The following is a 22,140-nucleotide window of genomic DNA, read 5'->3' on the forward strand; positions in this document are numbered from 1 at the left end:
ATTCTAAATACACGAAACAAGAAACGGATCGCAGAGTGAAAGATCGAGGGTCTATTTGTCCTCTATGCAAGAAATTTACCAGCCTCTGACATCTTCATGGGGAGCCAGAAAAAAAAATCATCAATCACCTGTGGGGAAAAAACAAAACCACTATAAAAAAAACAACTAAATAGGCTCTGAAACATCTTTTGAAACGGATTTTATTTTAAAAAAAAGAGGAAAAAAAATCAGGCTGAAACCATCTGAGGTGATTACTCACAGCTGAAATATAAGGTCTGCAACAATGAATAAACAACAGGAGCTCCCACAGCTTGAAAACCGAGAGTAAAATTTCATCCAGCTTTGTCATCATAAAACAACTTACACAATCGCAAATGAACTGAATTTCATCAAAACAACCCAAAAAAAGCACTGTATTAATATTAAAATACATCGCACAAAAAAAGGACAGTTTAAAATTGGGCACGCCGTAGCCTGTCGTTAAATTTAAATGAAGCTTTAAGTGGCCGGCTAAACAAACTACAAAAAAAAATATACAACATACAAAGTTGGATATTGAGCCAGACTTTCAATATTAATAAATATGCAACATCAGGATGCACTTTTACTCTAAACAGAGGTGTACATTACACTAACATTTGTAGAATAACATAATTGTGGCATTCTGTAAAGCAGTTTTTAGAGAATACAATTTATTCAGGAAAACAAACAAGTTATTTTTGCTATGAAGAGGGAAAGACGGTGATAGATTTAAGAAAACATTTGTCCCCCCCCCCCAACTTAACATGTACCAAACTCTGCGTGCCACAGCCCAACTGGCCTGTGAGTCGAGCACATTATTTTGAAAAGGCTGGAACCTACTGATCTATATTAAAATGTGCTGGTACAACAATACCCACACTGTCACTCTGAGCCAAAAGGATTTTTTGTTAAAAAAGGCTGATGCAAATCGAAGTTGGCAGCCAGGAAAGGATACTGCAGCAGAGGAATATTAACATGTTAGACTCAGGGTTACTGAAGGATATCAATGGCAAATGACCACCCTAAAACAATACACTTGGCCAGTGAAGGGCAGGAGTGCAGTAACCTGGAGTTCTGCTTTTAAGTTCTTTCTCTAAGTATCACGCGGCTTGTGACCTCTACAACCTAGATTACTGTACACTATTGCTCCAGCCCCCTCTACAATAATTCAGTCAACAGGATCAATGTACCAATTATAGTGCAGGCTGAACCAAAATTTGTCTTTGGTGAACAGAACAAGAAAAGCCACAAAGTGATCCGCCGTACTCTACACAAACCGTAAAAGTATTTTTCATCTTCATGGGCCACTGTCACCTTTTTCCCCCAAGTCTGAAAAGCATTCATTTCACCCATATACTACTTAAGTTAAAACAGTGATGCTGAAATCGGATTCTGGACAGCTACAGACCTCACTGTTTCAAAGGGTTGTTCTCCCATTAAAAAAATCTGTAAGCTGTGCTCAACTTCCTATAGGTAGCAAACGCCTTGTTTGTAAATCATGAGCTCAAGTGGAACAAAAACCACAGGACTCGCCATAATCCTAACTAACACAACTGTAGTGTCGGGTACCTGAATTTATGATTCTGGGTTGACTTACAAGATTTCTCAGTAATGGAAGTGCAAGTTAAAATATGACATAACCCCACTGATAACTAATTGGGTGAGTACTCCATGCTGTCCTGCAGTGTACAGTAAAAGAAGCCAATATCATAACCGAAACTGGCCACATCGAGCATTTTCACTGGATTTGGGGACTTGCAAATGTCATTTGTCTGAATTTCGATAGTGCTGCTTCCGTCCTCTATGTGCTATTATTTCACAAAAACAACCCTAATTTAAAAAAAAACATTGTTTTTTCCCAAAAGTTAAACCGTGGCAGCTTATAATAGGAGAAGAGAACTGACCTGCACTAAACTAGACAGGATTAAGTTCAGGATCACTCCTGTAATGTCTAATAATTACATTTGTCTTTTAACTGCCCTATACTAAAACCTTGATAAAAATACACTTTTTAGATAGCCGCAATGATATTGTGTAAATGATGCTCGAAATACGTCTGTACATTTCATGATGAACGGCGTTCTAGCAAAAATAACTTTCTTCTCGTTTTTTTCTCGCGTACGAACAGAGTTGGATCATTTCCCCAGGCTGTAAAAAGCATCCCATTAAAACGGAACTCTGCAGGACGTTAACCAGAGAGGTGTGTAGTTATTCAATAACAGAGCAGGGCATTCACAAGAAATACATGCCTTTGCCTATGTAATAGAGGCAACAGTGGCAGATTGTTCACATAAATATTATGGATACCATATCAAGCACTAGCACTGCTTCCACAGCAAAGGTTAAACAAAGTTTTTCATATTTCCAACATCCACAAATAAGGGTACTGCAAACCTGCTTTAAAATCTGAACAGAGACATGGGTGACGCACTATGCATAATCCAACTTATATCGTATAGAGCTGCTTTGATAGAGCTGGTGATTGCTCTACCTGCTGAAGGTTGGCACACTGTATTTAATCCAGCTGCAGTCTGAAGCACACATGGTGGTTGAAGTCTCCTTTAATAAAATATATATGAGCGAACATAGTAAGCAATAGCAAAAGACTTTCATTGAATTAGTGGAGGTGCTAACCGCACAACAATAGACACATTAAAGAAAATCTTGTCGACAATCACGTTTCCAAGTTATCGGATGCAGAATGCGAAAACGAACCGGTATGAACTAATCGCAGGTGTTTAATAAGGGGAGACATACAGACTAAGAACTTTTGGAACAGCGGGACGTGTTCTCTAATGGTGTGTCAATTGAAGCTACTTCAAGTCTCTCTCGATTTTTGTCACTGCTCATTTGCTACCGATTCAATTGCAGCTTCGCGCACAAGGTCTGTCTGAAGCTGGAAGTATGCAGAATTCCTTCAGAAATGATGACCAGTCGAGGTGCTTCTCACAATCGGATAAGGGGGGCATGGTTATAAATCCCATTACAGACTGAAACTGCACAAATCCAACCCGAAGCTCAGCTATAAGCCGTATTTAAGAATAACATGCTCAGAGGCAAGCCAATTACGTGAAGTTTTCGCAAGCACCGCTGAACTTGTAGCAATCGAAAGCTGTGCCTTATGAGAAAAAAACATTCCATCTCCCTTGAACAAGCTAACAGGTGCTTGGTAGAACTTCACTTTCTCCCAGGTTACTGCACTCCCTGCAGATGGGCGAGCTGGAGGAGGCAGACAGAGAGACAATGCACTGTCCATCTTTCCTCCCCTCATGTCATAGCTACTGGGAGCCCTGGTGAATATCATCTAGGTTTCATGGTATCGGCCATTTCCTAACAAGAACACACCCAAAAAAAAAAAATTAAAAAAGAAGCAAAAGATAGAAAGTCTAATTGTTCCAAAGTCCTCCAGTCTGTTCCTGATAAACTTCGATGACGTCCTCGTCTTCCATTCCCAGCTGAAAGAGAGGTACAGAGCTGTCAGATGTAAGCCCGTCTCACGTTTTATCACTGCTGTGAGCCGTTCCAACACGTGTAGGGCCAGCCCATGAAACTAAGCAGATCTGGTTTCTCTTGCACGCCTCACACAAACCAAAATTAAAAACGGAAACACCTGGACAAACGAGGGATACCAAACATATTGAAAGTCCTGGATTTCCACACAGTTGTGGCCCCTGCATTTATTAAGCAAATAACATCCCAGCATGCTTAGGGTCATGTATAAAAAGACACCCGAAGAAGGCTCCACAACCGAAATGTTGTCTCTTTTCTTTTCCTTTCAGCACGGAACAAACATTGACCTGTTCCTTTACGGCCTACGCATGGCCGACGCAGCTACGTATTTGAACGTCTTCATGTAGAAAAGTGCTGGACAGGCCTGGTTGCCCATAACTATGGCTAGAATGACAGCAAGAGGAGACCTCAGTGGGGTCAGAGACTCTGAAAGAGGGGCGAGGGTCGAGAGGAGGGGGGGCAGGAGCTTCAGTGACTAAGACCGAGATGTTTCACGAGCAGCAGCGTCTGAGGTGATGCCTGCATGGCAAGCCAAGTGAAAAGGCATCAACAAAGAGCAACATTGGGTTGGGAGAACATACAGAAGGGCCGTGGCATCCAAGTATTAATTCAAAGTGCAAGACAGAAGACAAAAGCAACTGCATGCTACCAACTGCAGGTTTCAACCTGGGTTGTGAGCAGCCAGTGTAAATCCACAGAACTGTAGACCATAGTCGCGTTGCAGTGCACAAACCACGAATCACTCCTGAGGGTGCACCTTGGCGAGTCCAGTGGCTCACGGAGTATATTCAACGCAATACTGAGCAGCGATGACCTGCGATAGCGGTCAGACGACTCGCTCATCGCCACGCGCTGGACAAATGTTTGACGGTACGCATGATGCCAACCTGAAGAACCGCCACAGCCCTGAGCGCTGGGTTCCAACACCAAGGGGTTCTGTGGGTTCCACAATACTGTGGGGGTGGTTTTCCTGCCGCGGTCAGAGTGCAGTTACTCCCTTGGAAGGCAAGGTCGTCGCCGCTTAATGATTCTGAGGGATCATCTTCAGCACATGCACATCCATAGCGTACTGTATGTGGTCACCCATTGGTTTAAACTTGACACTGATGTTATCCATGTTATGGCCTTCACCGTCACCAGAGCATTTATGGGATATTCTATAGTGGAGCATTTATGGGACAATCTATAGCAACTCCATCAACCAGGCATAATTTGATTGACGTTCTCATGGAAGAATAATGCCTCATCCCTCCTTCCAAATTACACACACTGGTTGACCACACTTGGGCACACATGGTGGCCCAATGCCTTATTAAGTGTCTTTACATAGGTGTTTCCATTTTTTTTGTCCCCTACCTATAGGTTTGTGTGTATTTTAAAGAGAATTCACCTTATTCATAAATGTTTACTGTTGTGGTAAATGAATACACATTTGCTTTATGAGAAAATAACGCATAAAAAGTTGGAAGATCACAAGTCTTTCAGGATACCAATTATAAAAATAACTAAAAGCCATTCTTTGCTTTAATTTTGTAAAAGCAGGAGTTTGCACTATTTCAAAAAACAGACAGTAAAAGGAAAACAAGATGAGTTTTATGGAGATGGCTCCATATGTCTTGGAAGACAACCAAGAAAGGATCTATGAGACTGCTTCCTGGGCATGATTCATCTATGTTAATGCAATTTTCCATAAAAGTGGCATATTAAACAGAATTATTTTAAATTTAATAATAAAGAATTACCTCTTTTGGAGTTTGGTTGTCTGCAATTCTCTGCCCTTCAAAGAGAAACCTAAGAGAATTCATAGGAACGCCCTGAGGGAAAAAGAGAAAATTAAAATGGAATAACCCTCACATGGTTAGCCTTGATTTGTTTCAAGCCATTCAAAACCACAAACATTACTGGAAAAGTCAATCACTACAAGCTCTGGAACAGAACAAGACTGAAGTAACATAAGCAGCATTTCGAGATTGAAATAGAAGATAGCTCTTATCATGAAGGACTGTCAGTGTCAAGGAAAAAAAGAACAATGTTGTAAAAGCCAAGTCTTCAGGATCCTTTAAGACCAGTCCTGAAGTAATACACTATTAAGCAACAGACCCAGGATGAAGGAGCACCATGACCTCATCACATTTCTAACCTTAGTTTTGTCTTGTACAACTGTGCCATCTACTGGCCTGTCTGTTCAATTACTGATCTTTGCCAAGTTAATGAATCTGCATTGCATGGGTGTTCCTAGTATATTTTTAGTCAATAGAATCTATCTGAATCTGAAGTATTTTAATTGACTTTATGAAAGCAATCCTTTAGTCCTGTATGTTTCACTCTAGACTAAGTAGGTTTTGAAAGGGAACAAGATATGGCCTAAAATCATATCACTCTGCAACTCACAACTGGCAACCCACTGAAGCTCAGCAGGTGTGAGCCTGGTCAGTACCTGGATGGGAGACCTCCTGGGAAAAACTAAGGTTCCTGCTGGAGGTGTTAGTGGGGCCTAATACCCAAGTATAGTGACAGGGACACTATACTCTAAAAAGGTGCCGTCCTTCGGATGAGACGTAAAACCGAGGTCCTGACTCTCTGTGGTCATTAAAAATCCCAGGGCGTTTCTCGAAAAGAGTAGGGGTGTAACCCCGGCGTCCTGGCCAAATTTCCCATTGGCCCTTACCAATCATGGCCTCCTAATAATCCCCATCTATGAATTGGGGAGCATTCTGGCGCACTACGGCTGCCGTCGCATCATCCAGGTGGATGCTGCACATTGGTGGTGGTGGAGGGGATCCCCATTACCTGTAAAGCGCTTTGAGTGGAGTGTCCAGAAAAGCGCTATATAAGTGTAAGCAATTATTATTATTATTATAAAATCAGAGAAGTTTATGTGTATATCAGATGGCTTTCTAAAGACTTCCTAGATACTGTATTACATAAAATCTCCTGACAATGTTTCGAGATGCACACTAAAACTCAGCATTTTCTTTTTTTCCTCCCTGCCACAGTGAGATCATTTTATGAGCTTAGTTTTTAAGTGAATAAAGAGAGGTTTCAAAAAGCATATAAAAATTTGTTGTGTTAAAAGTCTATTAAATCGCCAAATGTCGATAATGAAAAGATTGAAAAGACTACTGCAAATATGTTAATGACTGCAGTCAATGAACAGCTAAGCTATAAACAATTCTTTATATTAAATGTTGAATTTATTACATTTAAAATTAAAAAACCTAATTTCTGTGCAATTTATAATGACAGTGATGATTTTAATTTCCGGCATATCATTGGAACATGTGTTTGATCCTCCACTAATAAATGTGCCCCTGACAATGCTTCATTAGTCATTTTTACAAAGTTTTCAGCTAGAAAAATCGAAATACACCAGGAGAATCAAGTGGGGAAAAAGAGAGAGAGCAGGAGGGAGCAAGTAATTAAAATATTTTCTTTCCCAACTAGTGCTGTCAGAGTTACTCCCTTCTTTAAATGTAATAAGAACACAAAATGTTCCAAATTTAAGGAATGATATTTGACAGAATCATTCTACAAAGTTCCAACTCTGTAGCAGATAGGACAGAAGAGAAAGGAGATTCCATGTGACAGGAGTGAGCAACAGTGTGTGTGTAGGTACAGAGAGGACCCATGGCAGCAATAAATAGATTTTTTAAATTCCTTTTCCATGCCTTTTCCAACACCTTTCTGAAGCAATGCACAATCGTGGACAAACTTCCAAATACTAAACTAAACCACGTTCATCCCAACACCAGTTTGAATTAAAGGTTATTAGAATTAGTCAACAAAAAAACACAAGACATTTTGCATCAGGAACAGAACTTGAGTATGATGAAAGCTGGCAGCAGTGAGAAGATGTAGCCAAAGCATCTAAAATTTGATGTCCAGACAAGAAGAACGGTTTCCTCCTTGAATAGCAGCAGCAAAATATGACAGCCTGACAACTCAAAGAGCACGGATGTTGAATAACAGATCGTAATTATGAGAAAAGTAAGACTTTGCACAGGACAGGACTAAAATACTTTACAACACAGGCAGAAAGCTTGAAAGACTTTGCTCTTGCATTCTTCCATGATCTTCCCCTAGTCATGACCAGAACATGTCATTATGTGGAATTGTTCATTAAAACACTTATCTAGAAGAATAGCTGTGCAATACGCTTGTCTCAGCTTTACCACACTGCAGTGGCACAACATGGAGAGGAAAATGAATGCATTGTAGTGGAAGGGTAGAACTTTGAAAAGTGAAAGGAAACTTTACATCGACAACTTTAAATATGCATTGATCCATGGACAGGGATGACTAAGAGAAACAGATATAGGTGCTTTCTAAACACGGATCGTGTCCTAGAATGTATGGCACTGTCGGGGGCCAAATAACACTACATCTTTTTTGTCTGCTCCGTCACACCATAACGCAACCTGCATGAAATCAATTTTAAAAAACGACGTGCCCCGTAAGATGAAGAGCTGAGTTACCTGTCTCTGGCAGTAGGATTCCTTTAACTTCTTTAAATGCGTCGTCATCTTCACTTTGAAGTGGATTTCGCTGTTGTCCTGCGGAAACACCAACCCATCAGATGTTCAAATCCATGCCCTGCGCAATTATGCAAATGTACATAATGTACAAATGTGCGCCTTCCCTTGCTGAGAAAACTATTGCTGCAAATCACTTTGATCCACTGCAATGAGTACTCCGACTTTCACTTCTGCTCTGAGGGGAAGCGCTTCTGAAGCCCTTTCTATGAAAACGCCCCACAGGGCTGTGAAAACAACACTGGCATGAAAAGGAATAAACGTTTAGAAACGAGAAATTGAAACATTAAAATGTCATGTCGGATAACTTGACATTCTGGATTTAAGGCACTAAAATGGGGTGGGACAGGTAAAGATAGTGAATTCCACAGAACGCAGAGAATTAATTTCAGGGGCAAATCTTTATTCCTGCATACAGAAGAGACATGAGATAACAAATTTGCCTAATGAGGAATGACTACCATCACATTCGATACAAATAAAGGTGGCAACAAAGATGACAAAGGGAAAAAATACAACTGCTTGACAGCACAAGTGAATAAACAAACTAACTCTGTGAATTCCTCTAGGGCTTTCATGCGCATGTCTTTGGAATGGATATATTGTTCAATAATTCAATAATCTGCTACAAGCTTGCTGGTTCTGAAGGGTCCAGTTCAACAGTACATCCTACGGAGTTTCAAATGCCATATATTAAAGTATTGAAACATTAACCAAAAAATACAGATATCTGGCTTAAAGAGCTCAAACCAGATAATCTAAATCTAAAAACCTTTAAAATCGGGGCTGTTTCATTTGATTTCAGAATGACAGGACCTTTAGTAAAACCAGTGTTTTTATTTTATTTAATTCCAGATGAACTGTATTGTTCTTCTCTCTTAAACAAATCTGAAGGATGTCTTAAAAACTCTTAACCAACATAACCCAGCTTCTTTAAAGCAGTGCCCCTCTCTATAACGGTCTGAAAAGGGCTGATAGCTCTAACCCAGACAGCTCACCTGGCCAATGACTTTGAGTTTGATGTATTCTCCATCCTTCTTATCTCCCGAATCCTGACTTGAAGGCTTGGTCTCCTGCAGGGAACAGAAGAAGGCATTACTCCATCTATCCAGTATCAGAAAGTTGGTTATTCCTGGTCCGGGTGCTCCAGAGCACATCCGGGAACACGGGGAGTAAGACAGGACACCAGTCCATCTCAAGGTTCAGACACACAACCAATTTAGAGACTATTATGGCCAGCAGCCATATCACTCTGCAACCCACAGCTGGCAGCCCACTGACGCTCAGCAGGTGTGAGCCTGGTCAGTACCTGGATGGGAAAAACTAAGGTTGTTGCTGGAAGAGGTGTTAGTGGGGCCAGCAGGAGGCGCTCACCCTGAGGTCTGTGTGGGTCCTAACTCCCCAATATAGTGACTCCGTCCTTTGGATTAGCTGTAAAACCGAGGTCCTGACTCTCTGTGGTCATTAAAAATCCCAAAGCGCTTCTCGAAAAGAGTAGGGGCGTAACCCCGGTGTCCTGGCCAAATTTCCCATTGGCCCTCACCAATCATGGCCTCCTAATAATCCCCATCTATGAATTGGCTTCATCACTCTGTTCTCTTCCCCACTGACAGCTGATGTGCGGTTGAGCGTACTGGCGCACTATGGCTGCCGTCGCATGGAGGGGAGTCCCCATTACCTGTGAAGCGCTTTGAGTGTAGTGTCCAGAAAAGCGCTATATAAGTGTAAGGAATTAATATTATTAACCAGCCAACAGGTCTTTGAAAGGTGGGATGAAATTCAAAAATCCTTACTTAGGACGTTTTATGTGGCAGAATTGTGATCAAATTTAAAAAGGTTAAGGAAACTTTATAAGTTTAGCTTTATAAGTGTAGAAAGGAACTTAGGAAGTTTCTAAGCTTCCAAAAAACTTGGATATTCAGTTTTATGTCACTTTCAAACACATTTTCATGAAACTCTCCAAATGGTATATGCTAGCTGGCTAAAATCAACTGATTACGAAATCACAAAGATGTGTAGTTCAATGCCTACCTCTCCAAGTTTGATATGACAGTTATGGTATGCACCCTCACAAATAGGTAGCCAATAAAATATGGGGCAAATAACTTGTTAATAAACATCTCTAAAATGGTACTGTATATTAACTGCCCAAATCCAACTGATAATTAAAGTACAGACTCAGATCTTTAATGTAATACCTACGTTTTGGGTACAATTGTTGTCAGCACCCTTACAAATGTGTATTGAATAAATTTAATCATAGGGTTGCCCAGAAAGACTGCAAAATCAGCAAAGAAAAACAGTGTGTAGTCTTCAGTCAAAACTTACTCTTAAGTACTCTTAAGTAAATGGACTTCTAAGAAAAGGACAATAAAAGCAACGTTCTCATACTATGAAAGCTTAATGCATAAATAGCATTAACAACCCATGGAAAGGGGTGAATACCTATGTAATCAGCATTTTAGAGTATTTTAATTGATTTTGCTTTGAAATTCTGCTGTCGTTTCTCTTTTGACCCAAAAAAGTGTTCAAGTTTGAGCCTTCACATTTTGACTAAACACATTCAGTTTCAAAAAGGTGCATGCATCATTTGCAAATTCGTGCCAAGTGGGACATCGTGCGAAATAAATGAATACATTTACGAGACACTTTGAGAATCAAAAAAGATCACAACGGGCACGTTTTTCGGCTACGACAGGCTGAGGAAAGTCATGGGAGGCGGGTAACTACAGAAGGTAAAAGCTGCCGACCACATTCAGAAGGAACTTCAGAAACGCTGCCTGAGGGTCCTGTTTTTTCAAACTCGTGGAACGGAGAATCACTCGGCCATCGAAGGGGAACTGCGCAGGACCGTGGTTAACAGGACAACATCATTTCTGACAACGAATATATTTCACACGTCTGAGCAAGACTGACAATACCCCACCATACAGAAGGAGAAGCACAGCAGGAGGTATCCAGCACACAGCCCCAGGTGTGTGACTGTAACCCCTAGAAACAGGCAGATTCTGATTTTAATGGACAAGTGACATTTTGCTTTACAGAGGGAAAACATCAATCCTGTCTGTGTCACTGTGATTGTTTAATTCAACTGCCTTCAAGACTTTCGGGAAGAAAAACGCTTGTGGAGATGTCAGTTACTCCATCACTTCGAACGGGAAGCTCAAAAAAAAGAAACTCTGCTTGCTAAACAGGTCAAACAGCATTCCGGCCCTGTGTCAGACATGATCTGAAGTCAGCCTTGTCAGTAGAACGCACTACATCTTTAAAAGCCAGTCTTTTTTACATTAGAAAAATTATTTCTTTAAAAGTTCAAATGTCTGAATTAGTCTAAATTCAGTCTACTCCTTAAAATCATTCTAAAAAACCTAGTTAAGACACCTGTGCACTCACACCAGATCCACTTTTCCCTGAAGCCAAAAAACCTACTCGGATGTTTTTGGACTGAGAGAGGAAACCAGGGCACTGGGAAAAAAACCTGGAAGCAAGCACGGGGAGAACATGCAAACTCCACACAGACAGCACCCCAGGTTCGGAACTGAACCCAGGGCCCCAGCGCAGCAAGGCTGCAATGCCAATCACTATGTCAGCATGTTGCCCTTCATATCACACACTCCATAACAAAAAAACAGCCAGCAAATGCTACTTGTGTTCCAGTGAATACTGTATACAGCACTAGAAAGGACCCAGGAGCAACTAACTCAGCAACTCCAGTCTCATCAAGAAGGCATAACAGCGGCTGTACTTCCTGAGAAGGCTGAAGAAAATATGCCTGTATCCACAGATCCTCACCAACTTCTACAGATGGACGGTGGAGAACATACTGACCAGCTGCATCACAGTCTGGTACAGCAACTGCACCGCATCCGACCACAAGGCACTACAGCGGGTGGTCAAAACTGCCCAGCACATCATCGGCAGTGCCTTACCATCCATCCAGGAAATCTACTACACCACAAGTCTGAAAAAAGCCACCAAAATTATGTCTGACCCCACTCACCCCAGTCATAACTTGTTTGTCCCCCTACCATCTGGCAGAAGGTTCCGGACACTCCAGTCGCACACATCTAGACTCCAAAATAGCTTCTTCCCCAGAGCCGTCAAGCTGGTGACGCCCCCACTCCCTCCCATCATACTGTGATCTCTCCTAACTTCGTCCTCTACCCACAATGACTGTACTCCAACACCACTACATACACAACAACTGAATGTAAGCCGAAATTATACTTAAAACTGCACTAGTTGTAACATTTATTAATCACCGTACTATTTTTGCACTGTTCCCCGAATTACTTTTGCACTGTTTTTGTCCTGTTGTATTCTTTCTCTGTTTGCGTTTTTGCACAGTTTTGATTACACTGTTATGTTATTACACTGTTATTGTTATTGTGTTACTGTCTATTGTCTTATCTTCTGTTCTATTTATATACTGCACCTGAGTGACTAATGAGAAACACTTTTCACTATACTATGCACCTGTGTAAGTATAATGACAAATAAAGTTGAATCGAATTGAACTCAATGCATCTCCAGTATGTTCCCTGAAATATATAACTCAATACACACGTGACTAAAACGTACAGAAGCATTTTAGTACAGAATGTACCACAGACTAAAACTTGAGGTAAAAATATTTTGTTTTAAAATACAATTTTAGAATTCTCAGTTGTTTCTATTCGATATCCACCGAAACCTGGAATGACAATAATAAACTGACACAAAATTAGACGTCTATAGCCACACAGCAAGGCCGATGAGGAGCAAACAGACGCCTCCCATCGGCCCATCCCTCAGTCATTCGCCATGTCGGCTGATACAAGTTACAGGCTGTTACGAGTGACGTGCCAGGAGGGAGGGCTGTACCTCAGTGATGTTTCTGGGGTCAGAAAAACGCAGTTCAGTTATATGTGTAGTTGTCGGAATGTTTTACTTTTGAGAATGGTACACACCTTTCAAAATGGTATCTTTACCACCTGCCAGCTACTAAAAAAAAAAAGCTTACTACTATCATGACACAGCATGCATTGGCCAATTAAACCCACACAAAAACCATGCCAACTGGAAAATGTATCTGATCCTTCTCTCCTGCACAGAACAAGTGGCAGGGCACAGCAGGAACACTTGAACCTGTGATCTGTCGACTCCGCTAGTTGAAACTACACTGTACAACAGCTCAGCCAACTTGTCCTGAAAGTGTGCCATGACTTAGGTTGGAAGACCTAGTGTGGAAGGAGAGAAACATACAGATTTGTGTGTTTCGGAGGCAGACTAGTAGTGGTATCCCCGCAGAACTACTCAATTACAGACTCCTCCAGAGAAACAGCCGCAAGACTGATTTATTTCTGTTTTGTGCCTTAGTCTGTTTCAACATCTTATCATATGATTGCACTGGCAATGTCTTATTAGCTTACTCAAACTATAAACTCATAATTTCACTTATTTCTGACATTTTGCTAATAACATAAAGTGAACCCCCCCAAACATGATAACCTATCATTTCTGACATTTACCGACATATCTGCAAATAGGTCCTTCAAGTTTTCTCTTTCAACCTGAGATCAAAAGCAGCCATGCATTAAAAGTACACATTTTTGTGTACAAAACAACACATGGTTAGCATTGCTACTTTGTCCTAGACTCAATCCCCAGACCCGGGGTGCTATCTGTGTGGAGTTTGCATGTTCTCCCTGTGTCCCTGTGGATTTCCTCTTGCTGCTTTCATTGCGCCCCACAGCTCAAAGACATACTGGTAGGTAAATTGGCTTCTGGGAAAACTGGTGCTGGTGTGAGTGTGTCTGCGAGAGTCCTGCGATCAACTGGTATCCCACCCAGGGTGTATCCCACCTTGTGCTTGCTGCTGGGACAGGCTCTGCCACCAACATTGCTCTGGATGACATGCTCAGAAAACGGATGGACTTAACTTCTTACACACATTCATCATCAGGGTCAGTGAAACAACACATTTTCCATAATTTTTTTGACAGATTTGCATAACTGCAGTTTTACATCAATAATTGCATTGGTCATATTAATTTAGCAGGTGTAGATCAGGGTACAGTCTCAAAAAGGCAGCTTTTGCCCCACTGTCTCTCCTAAATTAGATCTCATTTCACAAAGTGCCTACCAAGACATGACGATACATATCAAACGGGATTAACATAACCTAAACAAGGAAACTTAATCATTTGATTAGTGACGTTTCTAAACATTTCTTCTGTTTCTTTATGGCCTGATTGTACAAAAGACAGAGTGCACAAAACGGACACAAGGACACAAATATACACAGGAAGTTGTACTTAATTTGTGCCTGTTTTTTTCTCCAAAATTACTGGGTACAGCTGAACGAGTAAGCATTCTAATATTGTATATGGCAAACAAAGAAATCTTGAATCTTGAATCTAAAGCCTAGAGGTTAGAAAAATGTTAAGCATTTTTTTTGTTAAACTTACAACCTAGTTAGATCCAAACTTCCTGAATGGTCTTATTCATTGCTTTCATGTCAAAAGGTTAAAACATTCCATTAAGCCATGTCTACAGAGATGCCATCCATCACACCAACTTCCAGATTCTTTTTAAAATCACCCTTAACTCAAAAGGCCTACTGCAAGCAATAAATATCAACGAGATGATCACCCACAAAAAAACACATGCCAAAAATGTATTACAAATGCAAACCACAGATCAAAAAATCCATCTCATTGAGGATTTTTGTACTGAGTAACTATCCCTCCTGTTTTGCGATGGACTGGCTAGTCACACCAGGATAATTGTGAAAAAAGAGACAGCCTCTGTCCATCACAGAAAGGCATCCACAATGACTATCCAGTTTTCCATAAAATCCAGGAATTATCTACCGCCATTTTGCTATGAATCTGCAATAGCTCTAAATATGAAAATGAGGGAGACAAAAATTGTCCTGAGAAAGTGTTTGTTTTCATTTGTAAGTTTTGTTTACGTGAGGCCTAAAAAAAACACTGTGGAAAACTAATGTAAATTCATAGTTAATCACAGGCTTCAGCCCTGTTCACCTAAATGTTAGTTATGATAAAGCCGTGGGAACAAAGATCTCGGGACTGTCTTGTATATATGGAGTTTGCATCGTTTAAATGATTTTCGTGTCAGAAATACAGCATGTGTTTTCACAAGCTTGCCGCTAATGTGGGAGTAAAGTGATGTTGCTGGTAAAATATTGAACGACTTCGCTAATGCAGATTCCAAAATGGCCTTTTCTATAGTGTTCTAGAAAAATGATTCTGGACTTGAAAAGCTTGTTCCTTCTGAATTCTAGATGTTAAAAGCATCAGTGAAGTGCCAGACACACTCAATCACACTCAAGTCTGCACAACTTTGACAATGTCACACATTTGTATCATAACTATGAAATTCCTGATGAAATGGTCAATTTCTGAAGTCCCTTAAGTTTTTTGGAACATATTAGGAGCCCCCCGATGCTTAAAGAATAAATGCACCAAGACAGGTGCATCAACAACTTCCCCAGAGTCTTCTATCTAAAGTGCGGGATCTGTACTATAGCAAGGAGATCTTTAGTTCCTCTCCAGGTCCTGCATCTCAGAGGACACGCGACACTGGTGGTGAAACCATACCAACCGGAAAAAGGGAGCAAGTCAGCAAGGGAGTTTATGGCTCACCGTACTACCCTAATGTTAATACTGAACAGCACCCGCTACGTCTGTCTGCCCAGTGACGTCACAGGTCCACCTTGCCTCTACAAGACAGCAGTGAAAATGGAGAGCACCCTTTCAATGGATCTGAACTGCTCCAGAGAACAGCGATGACTCAGCCACTCAAGTAGTGATGTAATAATAACAATAGCTTACAATTATATAGTGCTTTTCTGGACACTCCACTCAAAGCGCTTTACAGGTAATGGGGACTCCCCTCCACCACCACCAATGAGCAGCCCCACCTGGATGATGCGACGGCAGCCATAGTGCGCCAGAACGCTCACCACACACCAGCTATCAGTGGGGAGGAGAGCAGAGTGATGAAGCTAATTCATAGAGGGGGATTATTAGGAGGCCATGATTGGTAAAAACCAATGGGAAATTTGGCCAGGACGCCGGGGTTACACCCCTACTCTTTTCGGGAAACGCCCTGGGATTTGTAATGACCATAGAGAGTCAGGACCTCGGTTATACTGCTTATCCAAAGGACAGAGTCACTATATTAGTTAGTCACATAATAATTAATAGCTTACACTTATATAGCGCTTTTCTGGACACTCCACTCAAAGTGCTTTACAGGTAATGGGGACTCCCCTCCACAACCACCAATGTGCAGCCCCACCTGGATGATGCGACGGCAGCCATAGTGCGCCAGAACGCTCCCCACACACCAGCTCTCAGTGGGGAGGAGAGCAGAGTGATGAAGCCAATTCATAGATGGAAGTAAGATTTGAACGTTCGATTACGATACTAACATACAGTGCCTTGCAAAAGTATTCACTGCCTTCCAATGATGCCCCATTTTGTTGAATTACAAATGATGTCAACACATTTTATAAAGTGAATACTGTCGGGCGCAGCATGTTTTAACACACAGAATTGCAAGACCAATGTAACAATGAAACCCTACTGTCCCTTCCATTTATTCAGTTTGGCTGGACTTTGCAAAACAAGTTTAAGAGAAAACATTTTAGATGTTACTTACGTTATACTTGATAACTAAGCTATTAAGGAGTCTTGCATCTGCATTCTCGAGCTTATCTTTGCGGCTTGCTATTTAGTGGGTTTTGTTTGTGCATGTTCTGGTTTGCTCCCATGTCTCCTAGACTACATCAGATTTACTCATCTGATAGCCCCGCCACAACGGCTGGTGATGATATGTCTCCTATTTCAACCAGAGTAAATGTCAAGGAGAATTATAAAGGTGGCGTGCCAATTTTAATAGGCTTGTCCAGTCCTGGTCATGAGCAACCACAACTCAGCAGGTTTTATGAGTCACACGTAATCTACTTCAACACCGGCAGTGAGGAAATGATCATTTTGTCTTCATTGCTCACTTTCGATTTCTTAGGTTTAAGGCCGGTTGGTTTCAGCTCTGTGCTCCACCCACAACATTTATTGACAGCAGGGAGCAATGGGTTTTGTGCGTTTGCCCAACGTGTTTGTGTAGAACCATCTAGAACCAACGGATTTCTGATGAAAAATCTTGGTTGAATGAGGTAGATCATTTGTAAACACTGCGGTGTAATTTCATTTTGACAAGTGAAGCAGTTGATTTTTTTTTCCAATTAAGTCGTTCAGAGACCTTCTAAATTAACAAAATACCAACACCCTGTAGCACTCAAGGACTGTAGTTGGCTTTTCCTGACTTATCGAACCAATTAACTTACTAAACTGATCAATGCTTAGATGTGCTTCAGGTCTTTACAAACTTATGAATTGCTACTGCCTACCATGAGTTATATGGGCTAAATGGCCTCCTCTCATTTGTAAATCTTCTTTCATTCTTGACTTGGACATCCAGCCCAAGGGTTCTCCACCCCTAAAATAGTGCTTCCAGCAGCCATATCACCCTGCAACTCACAACTGGCAGCCCCACTGAAGCTCAGCAGGTGTGAGCCTGGTCAGTACCTGGATGGGAGACCTCCTGGGAAAAAACTAAGGTTGCTGCTGGAGGTGTTAGTGGGGTCAGCAGAGGGTGTTCACCCTGTGGTCTATGTGGGTCCTAATGCCCCAGTATAATGACAGGGACACTATACTCTAAAAAGGTGCCGTCATTCGGATGAGACATAAAACCGAGGTCCTGACTCTCTGTGGTCATTAAAAATCCCAGGGCGTTTCTCGAAATGAATAGGGGTGTAACCCTGGCGTCCTGGCCAAATTTCCCATTGGCCCTTACCAATCATGGCCTCCTAATAATCCCCATCTATGAATTGGCTTCATTACTCTGCTCTCCTCCCCACTGATAGATGATGTGTGGTGAGTGTACTGGTGCACTATGGCCACCGTCGCATCATCCAGGTGGATGCTGCACATTGGTGGTGGTGGAGGGGATCCCCATTACCTGTAAAGCGCTTTGAGTGGAGTGTCCAGAAAAGTGCTATATAAATGTAAGCAATTATTATTAGTAGTATTGTCTAATAATGTAAGTCTCAGATATCAGCAGAACAAACTGATTTCAACTGATCCCACAATCGATCTGGAACACAGCAGCAGCATCGGCTTGTAACGCAAAGTGGTCAAAACAGAAACACTATTTACACAGGATACCTAGGATGGAAAAAAATGAATAACGAAGGATACAAATGAAAATTGCTTTAATGAAAACATACAGGAAGTGTACGTAAGTTGTACACTGCCTCTGTACAGAGCAGACCTGCGTTTAGAACTCTCCAGTTTGTCTGGGCCTGTGTCTCCTGTATATTGTCAAAAGGAACAAAGCTCTGTTCCCATCCTTGGTTTGTATGGATCTTTGAAAACAGCCGCCCCTACAATATTATGCCCGTGATGGTTAAAGTTCTACGAGATTGTCCATAAAATACTTCAAAAACCCATTCCAGGAAACAATTCATGTAATAGGTGGTATCCATAACAACTGCACTGTACAGTTAAAATGATATTTGGTTCCATCTCTGTTTTTGTCTTCTGAAAAAACAATACTGAGCTCACAGATGCACACAGAGAGGCCGATACAGAAAGTGCCTCATTCGGCACTATATAACACTTAACTCAGTATTTAAAAGAGCATAAAACAAAGAAAGATTTTGCAGGGAGGTCCTAATGTACCTGAAATCTCTGATCCTCCATCCATTTTGTAACCACTTTATCCGATACAGGGTCACGGGAGAGCTGGAGCCACTCTTGACTAACAACAGGCTAACAAGTCAGGGTTCACCCAGGAAAGCATGCCAGTCCATCGCAGGGCACACACAAACTCGCACCTTGGGCCAAATAAACTACCAGAACGTTTGTGGACTGTAAGAAGGTAATCACAGCACCCAGAGGAAACCGTGAACACAGGGAGAACATGCAAACTCCACACAGACAGCACCCCAGCTCCAAGAATTGAACCCAGGGCCCCGGCGCTGCACCCAAATCTCTGATCAGAGAAACTACATTCATTGATAGTTACCTCACTGTTTTTTTCACGGCACTACAAACATGCTTTTTCGGCATATACCTGCAAGTTCAAGGGCTGCACCAAAGGGTTTCTTTCTTATCTACCCATTTAAGGGAGTTCTAAATCTTCAAAGAGCTGTTGTCGTGACGATGTGGCAAACAAATTATGTTACTACCACTGCTGGATTTTGAGGAGGCTATAGAATAACAGTTCGGCTTCTACGTCCCTCTACTTGTGTGTTTGGAAGTCAGCAACTTAAACATAAGCACTGCGACTGGCAGAACAACCAACAAACATATGGGGTGTTTCTCCTTCAAATCTGCTATCCCTCTTAGTGCTTTCCGGTCTCTGCTCACATTCAGATTTCAGATGCCTGCAGCTCCCTTCGTCACTTTTTATCAGTCTGCCCCATGTTGTCTCCAGTCTCAACTTACATCCTCCCATTATCTTCTGAAGTAGTGTAGTTGCTCCTAGCGTTCAATCTTTCTGCTCACTTTCCTGATCCCTTGTTCCACTGTGCTGGACCCCGACACCTACAAGCAACTCAGTTCAACCATCTGAAACCTCAAGACTCACCCTGTAGACTCATTCTTGTATTATCTGTTAATTTTTAAACAGTGTGGAAACCTTTTACATCAAACGCATCAGAGTAACTAAACAATAGCTTGTCCACCTGGTGGCTCTGTGGCTAAGGATCTGCGCCTGTGACTAGAAGGTTGCCGGTTCAAATCCCGCGGCCGGCGGAGGAATCCTACTCCACTGGGCCCCTGAGCAAGGCCCTTCACACCAGCTGCTCCAGGGGTGCCGTATAAATGGCTGACCCTGCGCTCTGACCCCCAGCTTCTCTCCCTGTCTGTGTGTCTCATGGAGAGCAAGCTGGGGTATGTGAAAAGACAAATTCCTGATGCAAGAAATTGTATAGGGCTAATAAAGTGCTCTTATCTTAATATTCCTTATGGTTATTCCCCTTAGACTTATGTAATAGCATGAAAATGCTTTCTTTGGGTGTGAAAACAGTCCCCATGAAACCTTTATATAAGATAAGGATGGGTTATCTGTTCACTACAACTTCCTTCAGGTACACCAAAAAGTACTTTAAATGGGAGAAAAAGGGCTTTTGAGTTTTCTTTGTTCCCTGATGCTGTGTAAAAGCTATAACATCCCATGATATTTTAGCCAAATGTATGTTTTACCAGTTAATTCTTGACTCGCGGCACATTTGTGTCGAGCCAATCCATGACAGAATTGCCAACAAGCTCAACTTTACACTGTAGGCCTCGTCTTTGTGTCCACACATAAACTTGAGAAATATGTCTTTTTTTTCCCCGCTCATTATCCCATTGTCTTGCCATTAAAGCATCTATCAGATCTGGGGTGATGGATTGCAGCCTTCTTTAAGATCCTTTCCACTTGATCTCTTTAATCGAGTTAACTCTTTCTGAAGCTCAAAAGCAAGAGTCGTATAGAGATGCAGACCTTTTGCTGAACTGCGCTCCTATGGGACCGTACAACACAACACTCTCATGGCCCAAGTTCACCATAACTGCAGGCTCTACTCATGTAAGGAAGGCAGAGGCAAATATATGCAAAGGCAGGTAGGAAGCCATTTCTGCTGCTTTCTACAAATCCCAGAGTTGTAGAGGCCAAAAGACATAAGTTTATTGTATCTATTATACCAAGCAATATGGTGGTTTTAGTGCCCTTTTTCTCATCTTAAAAGACAATCATAAAAATATGAAAACATAAAAATGTTCAAACTACTATCATCCATCACTGTACTACCACTTATGTTAAATACAACTCCTTAAGCAGTTACTTGTGTCTCGACACCTATTTTAACGACTCGATGTGCTTTGCTGCGTTTTTATTACGTTGCGAAGAACAAAATCTACTGTTCAGCTTCAGAAGGAAATTAACTTCACTTAAGTAACAAAAACCTTCATTTCAACTCCAAACTACAACAATCCCTTTATTTTCAGTTTCACTCCCGACAGTAGCAGTGGGCCACGATTGCTTTTCACTGAACACCGAAGAGTCCTAAAAAACAATCCCTACACATTTGTTATTTTTTCGGCAAAACAAATGCATACACTGTACCGAAAGACAACCCAGCCTTCCCCACTCTCGATTTTTTTAAAGATTATTTCGTTTAAATTCTGAGACATCAAGAACAGTGCCCCTAAGCACATCGGCGCTGTAAATTGCAGATATCTCAACTCCTCTTGAACAGACCCGTTAGTTTCTGACAAAGTTTTAAACGCCCATTCCATTACCGGTTAATATACTGTATTTTTTCATAAAAGTAAAATATAATTATTTATTATTCAGGCTGTATCTTGATTCACAGTACACGCACGCTATGCGCCCGAAAAGACCGAGTCTGATCAGCTAATAGAGATGTTTAGTTCATATACACAGATCACAGACTTACCGTATCAGACATGCTTGCTTCTGTTTTTCCCTGTGGCTCTTACAACTAAATCTTTGATATTTTATTATGATGTTATTTAGTATTAAGCGCTCTTCTCTTTCCTACAATCCCCCCACAAAAACACAGACACTGACCTCATTGGAATCGGGGAGGGACTTCCTCGGGAAGTGACGTCATTTGGTCGTGTAGCCAAAGAGAAAACAATTTTGTTTTTAAAATGTGCTTTTCGGATGGTCCTCTTCCTACATCCTGCTTACGGGGAGACCCACGTTGGCAAAGGTACCGGGTCTGATTAGGATTCGTCCCAGTGAAAATAATGAGGACGCATATATTCTTTGAAGAGCTCTGTTTTATAAAGTTAGCTCATGTCCTATTCGTGAAAGCTTAGAAGACAGTATAAAACATGTTTGGAAAATTACAGCATTTTACTATAGGATGGACGTGTAGTATGAGTCTATGGATTAATATAACAACTAAAATAACATTTTGTTTATTTGAATGGTAATATAATTTATATTTTATAACATCTATAATTTGGGAAATTCTTAACTAACGTACAGT

General features: G+C 41.4%; 1 protein-coding gene across 1 annotated transcript; it reads right to left on the minus strand.

Annotated features, from left to right (window-relative positions):
• Positions 1-186: 186 nt before the first annotated feature.
• Positions 187-21,747, minus strand: sumo1 (small ubiquitin like modifier 1). Its single transcript, XM_088931232.1, has 5 exons — positions 21,580-21,747; positions 9,062-9,136; positions 8,007-8,084; positions 5,274-5,345; positions 187-3,476 (listed from the first exon to the last, which is right to left on the minus strand). The coding sequence occupies exons 1-5, from the start codon at positions 21,589-21,591 to the stop codon at positions 3,408-3,410; spliced, it is 306 nt and encodes a 101-aa protein (XP_088787358.1). The 5' UTR covers positions 21,592-21,747; the 3' UTR covers positions 187-3,407.
• Between the last annotated feature and the right edge of the window lie 393 nt (positions 21,748-22,140).

This window comes from Atractosteus spatula, chromosome 13, assembly GCF_055471065.1.
Source record: "Atractosteus spatula isolate fAtrSpa1 chromosome 13, fAtrSpa1.hap1, whole genome shotgun sequence".
NCBI classification, from domain to species: domain Eukaryota; kingdom Metazoa; phylum Chordata; class Actinopteri; order Semionotiformes; family Lepisosteidae; genus Atractosteus; species Atractosteus spatula.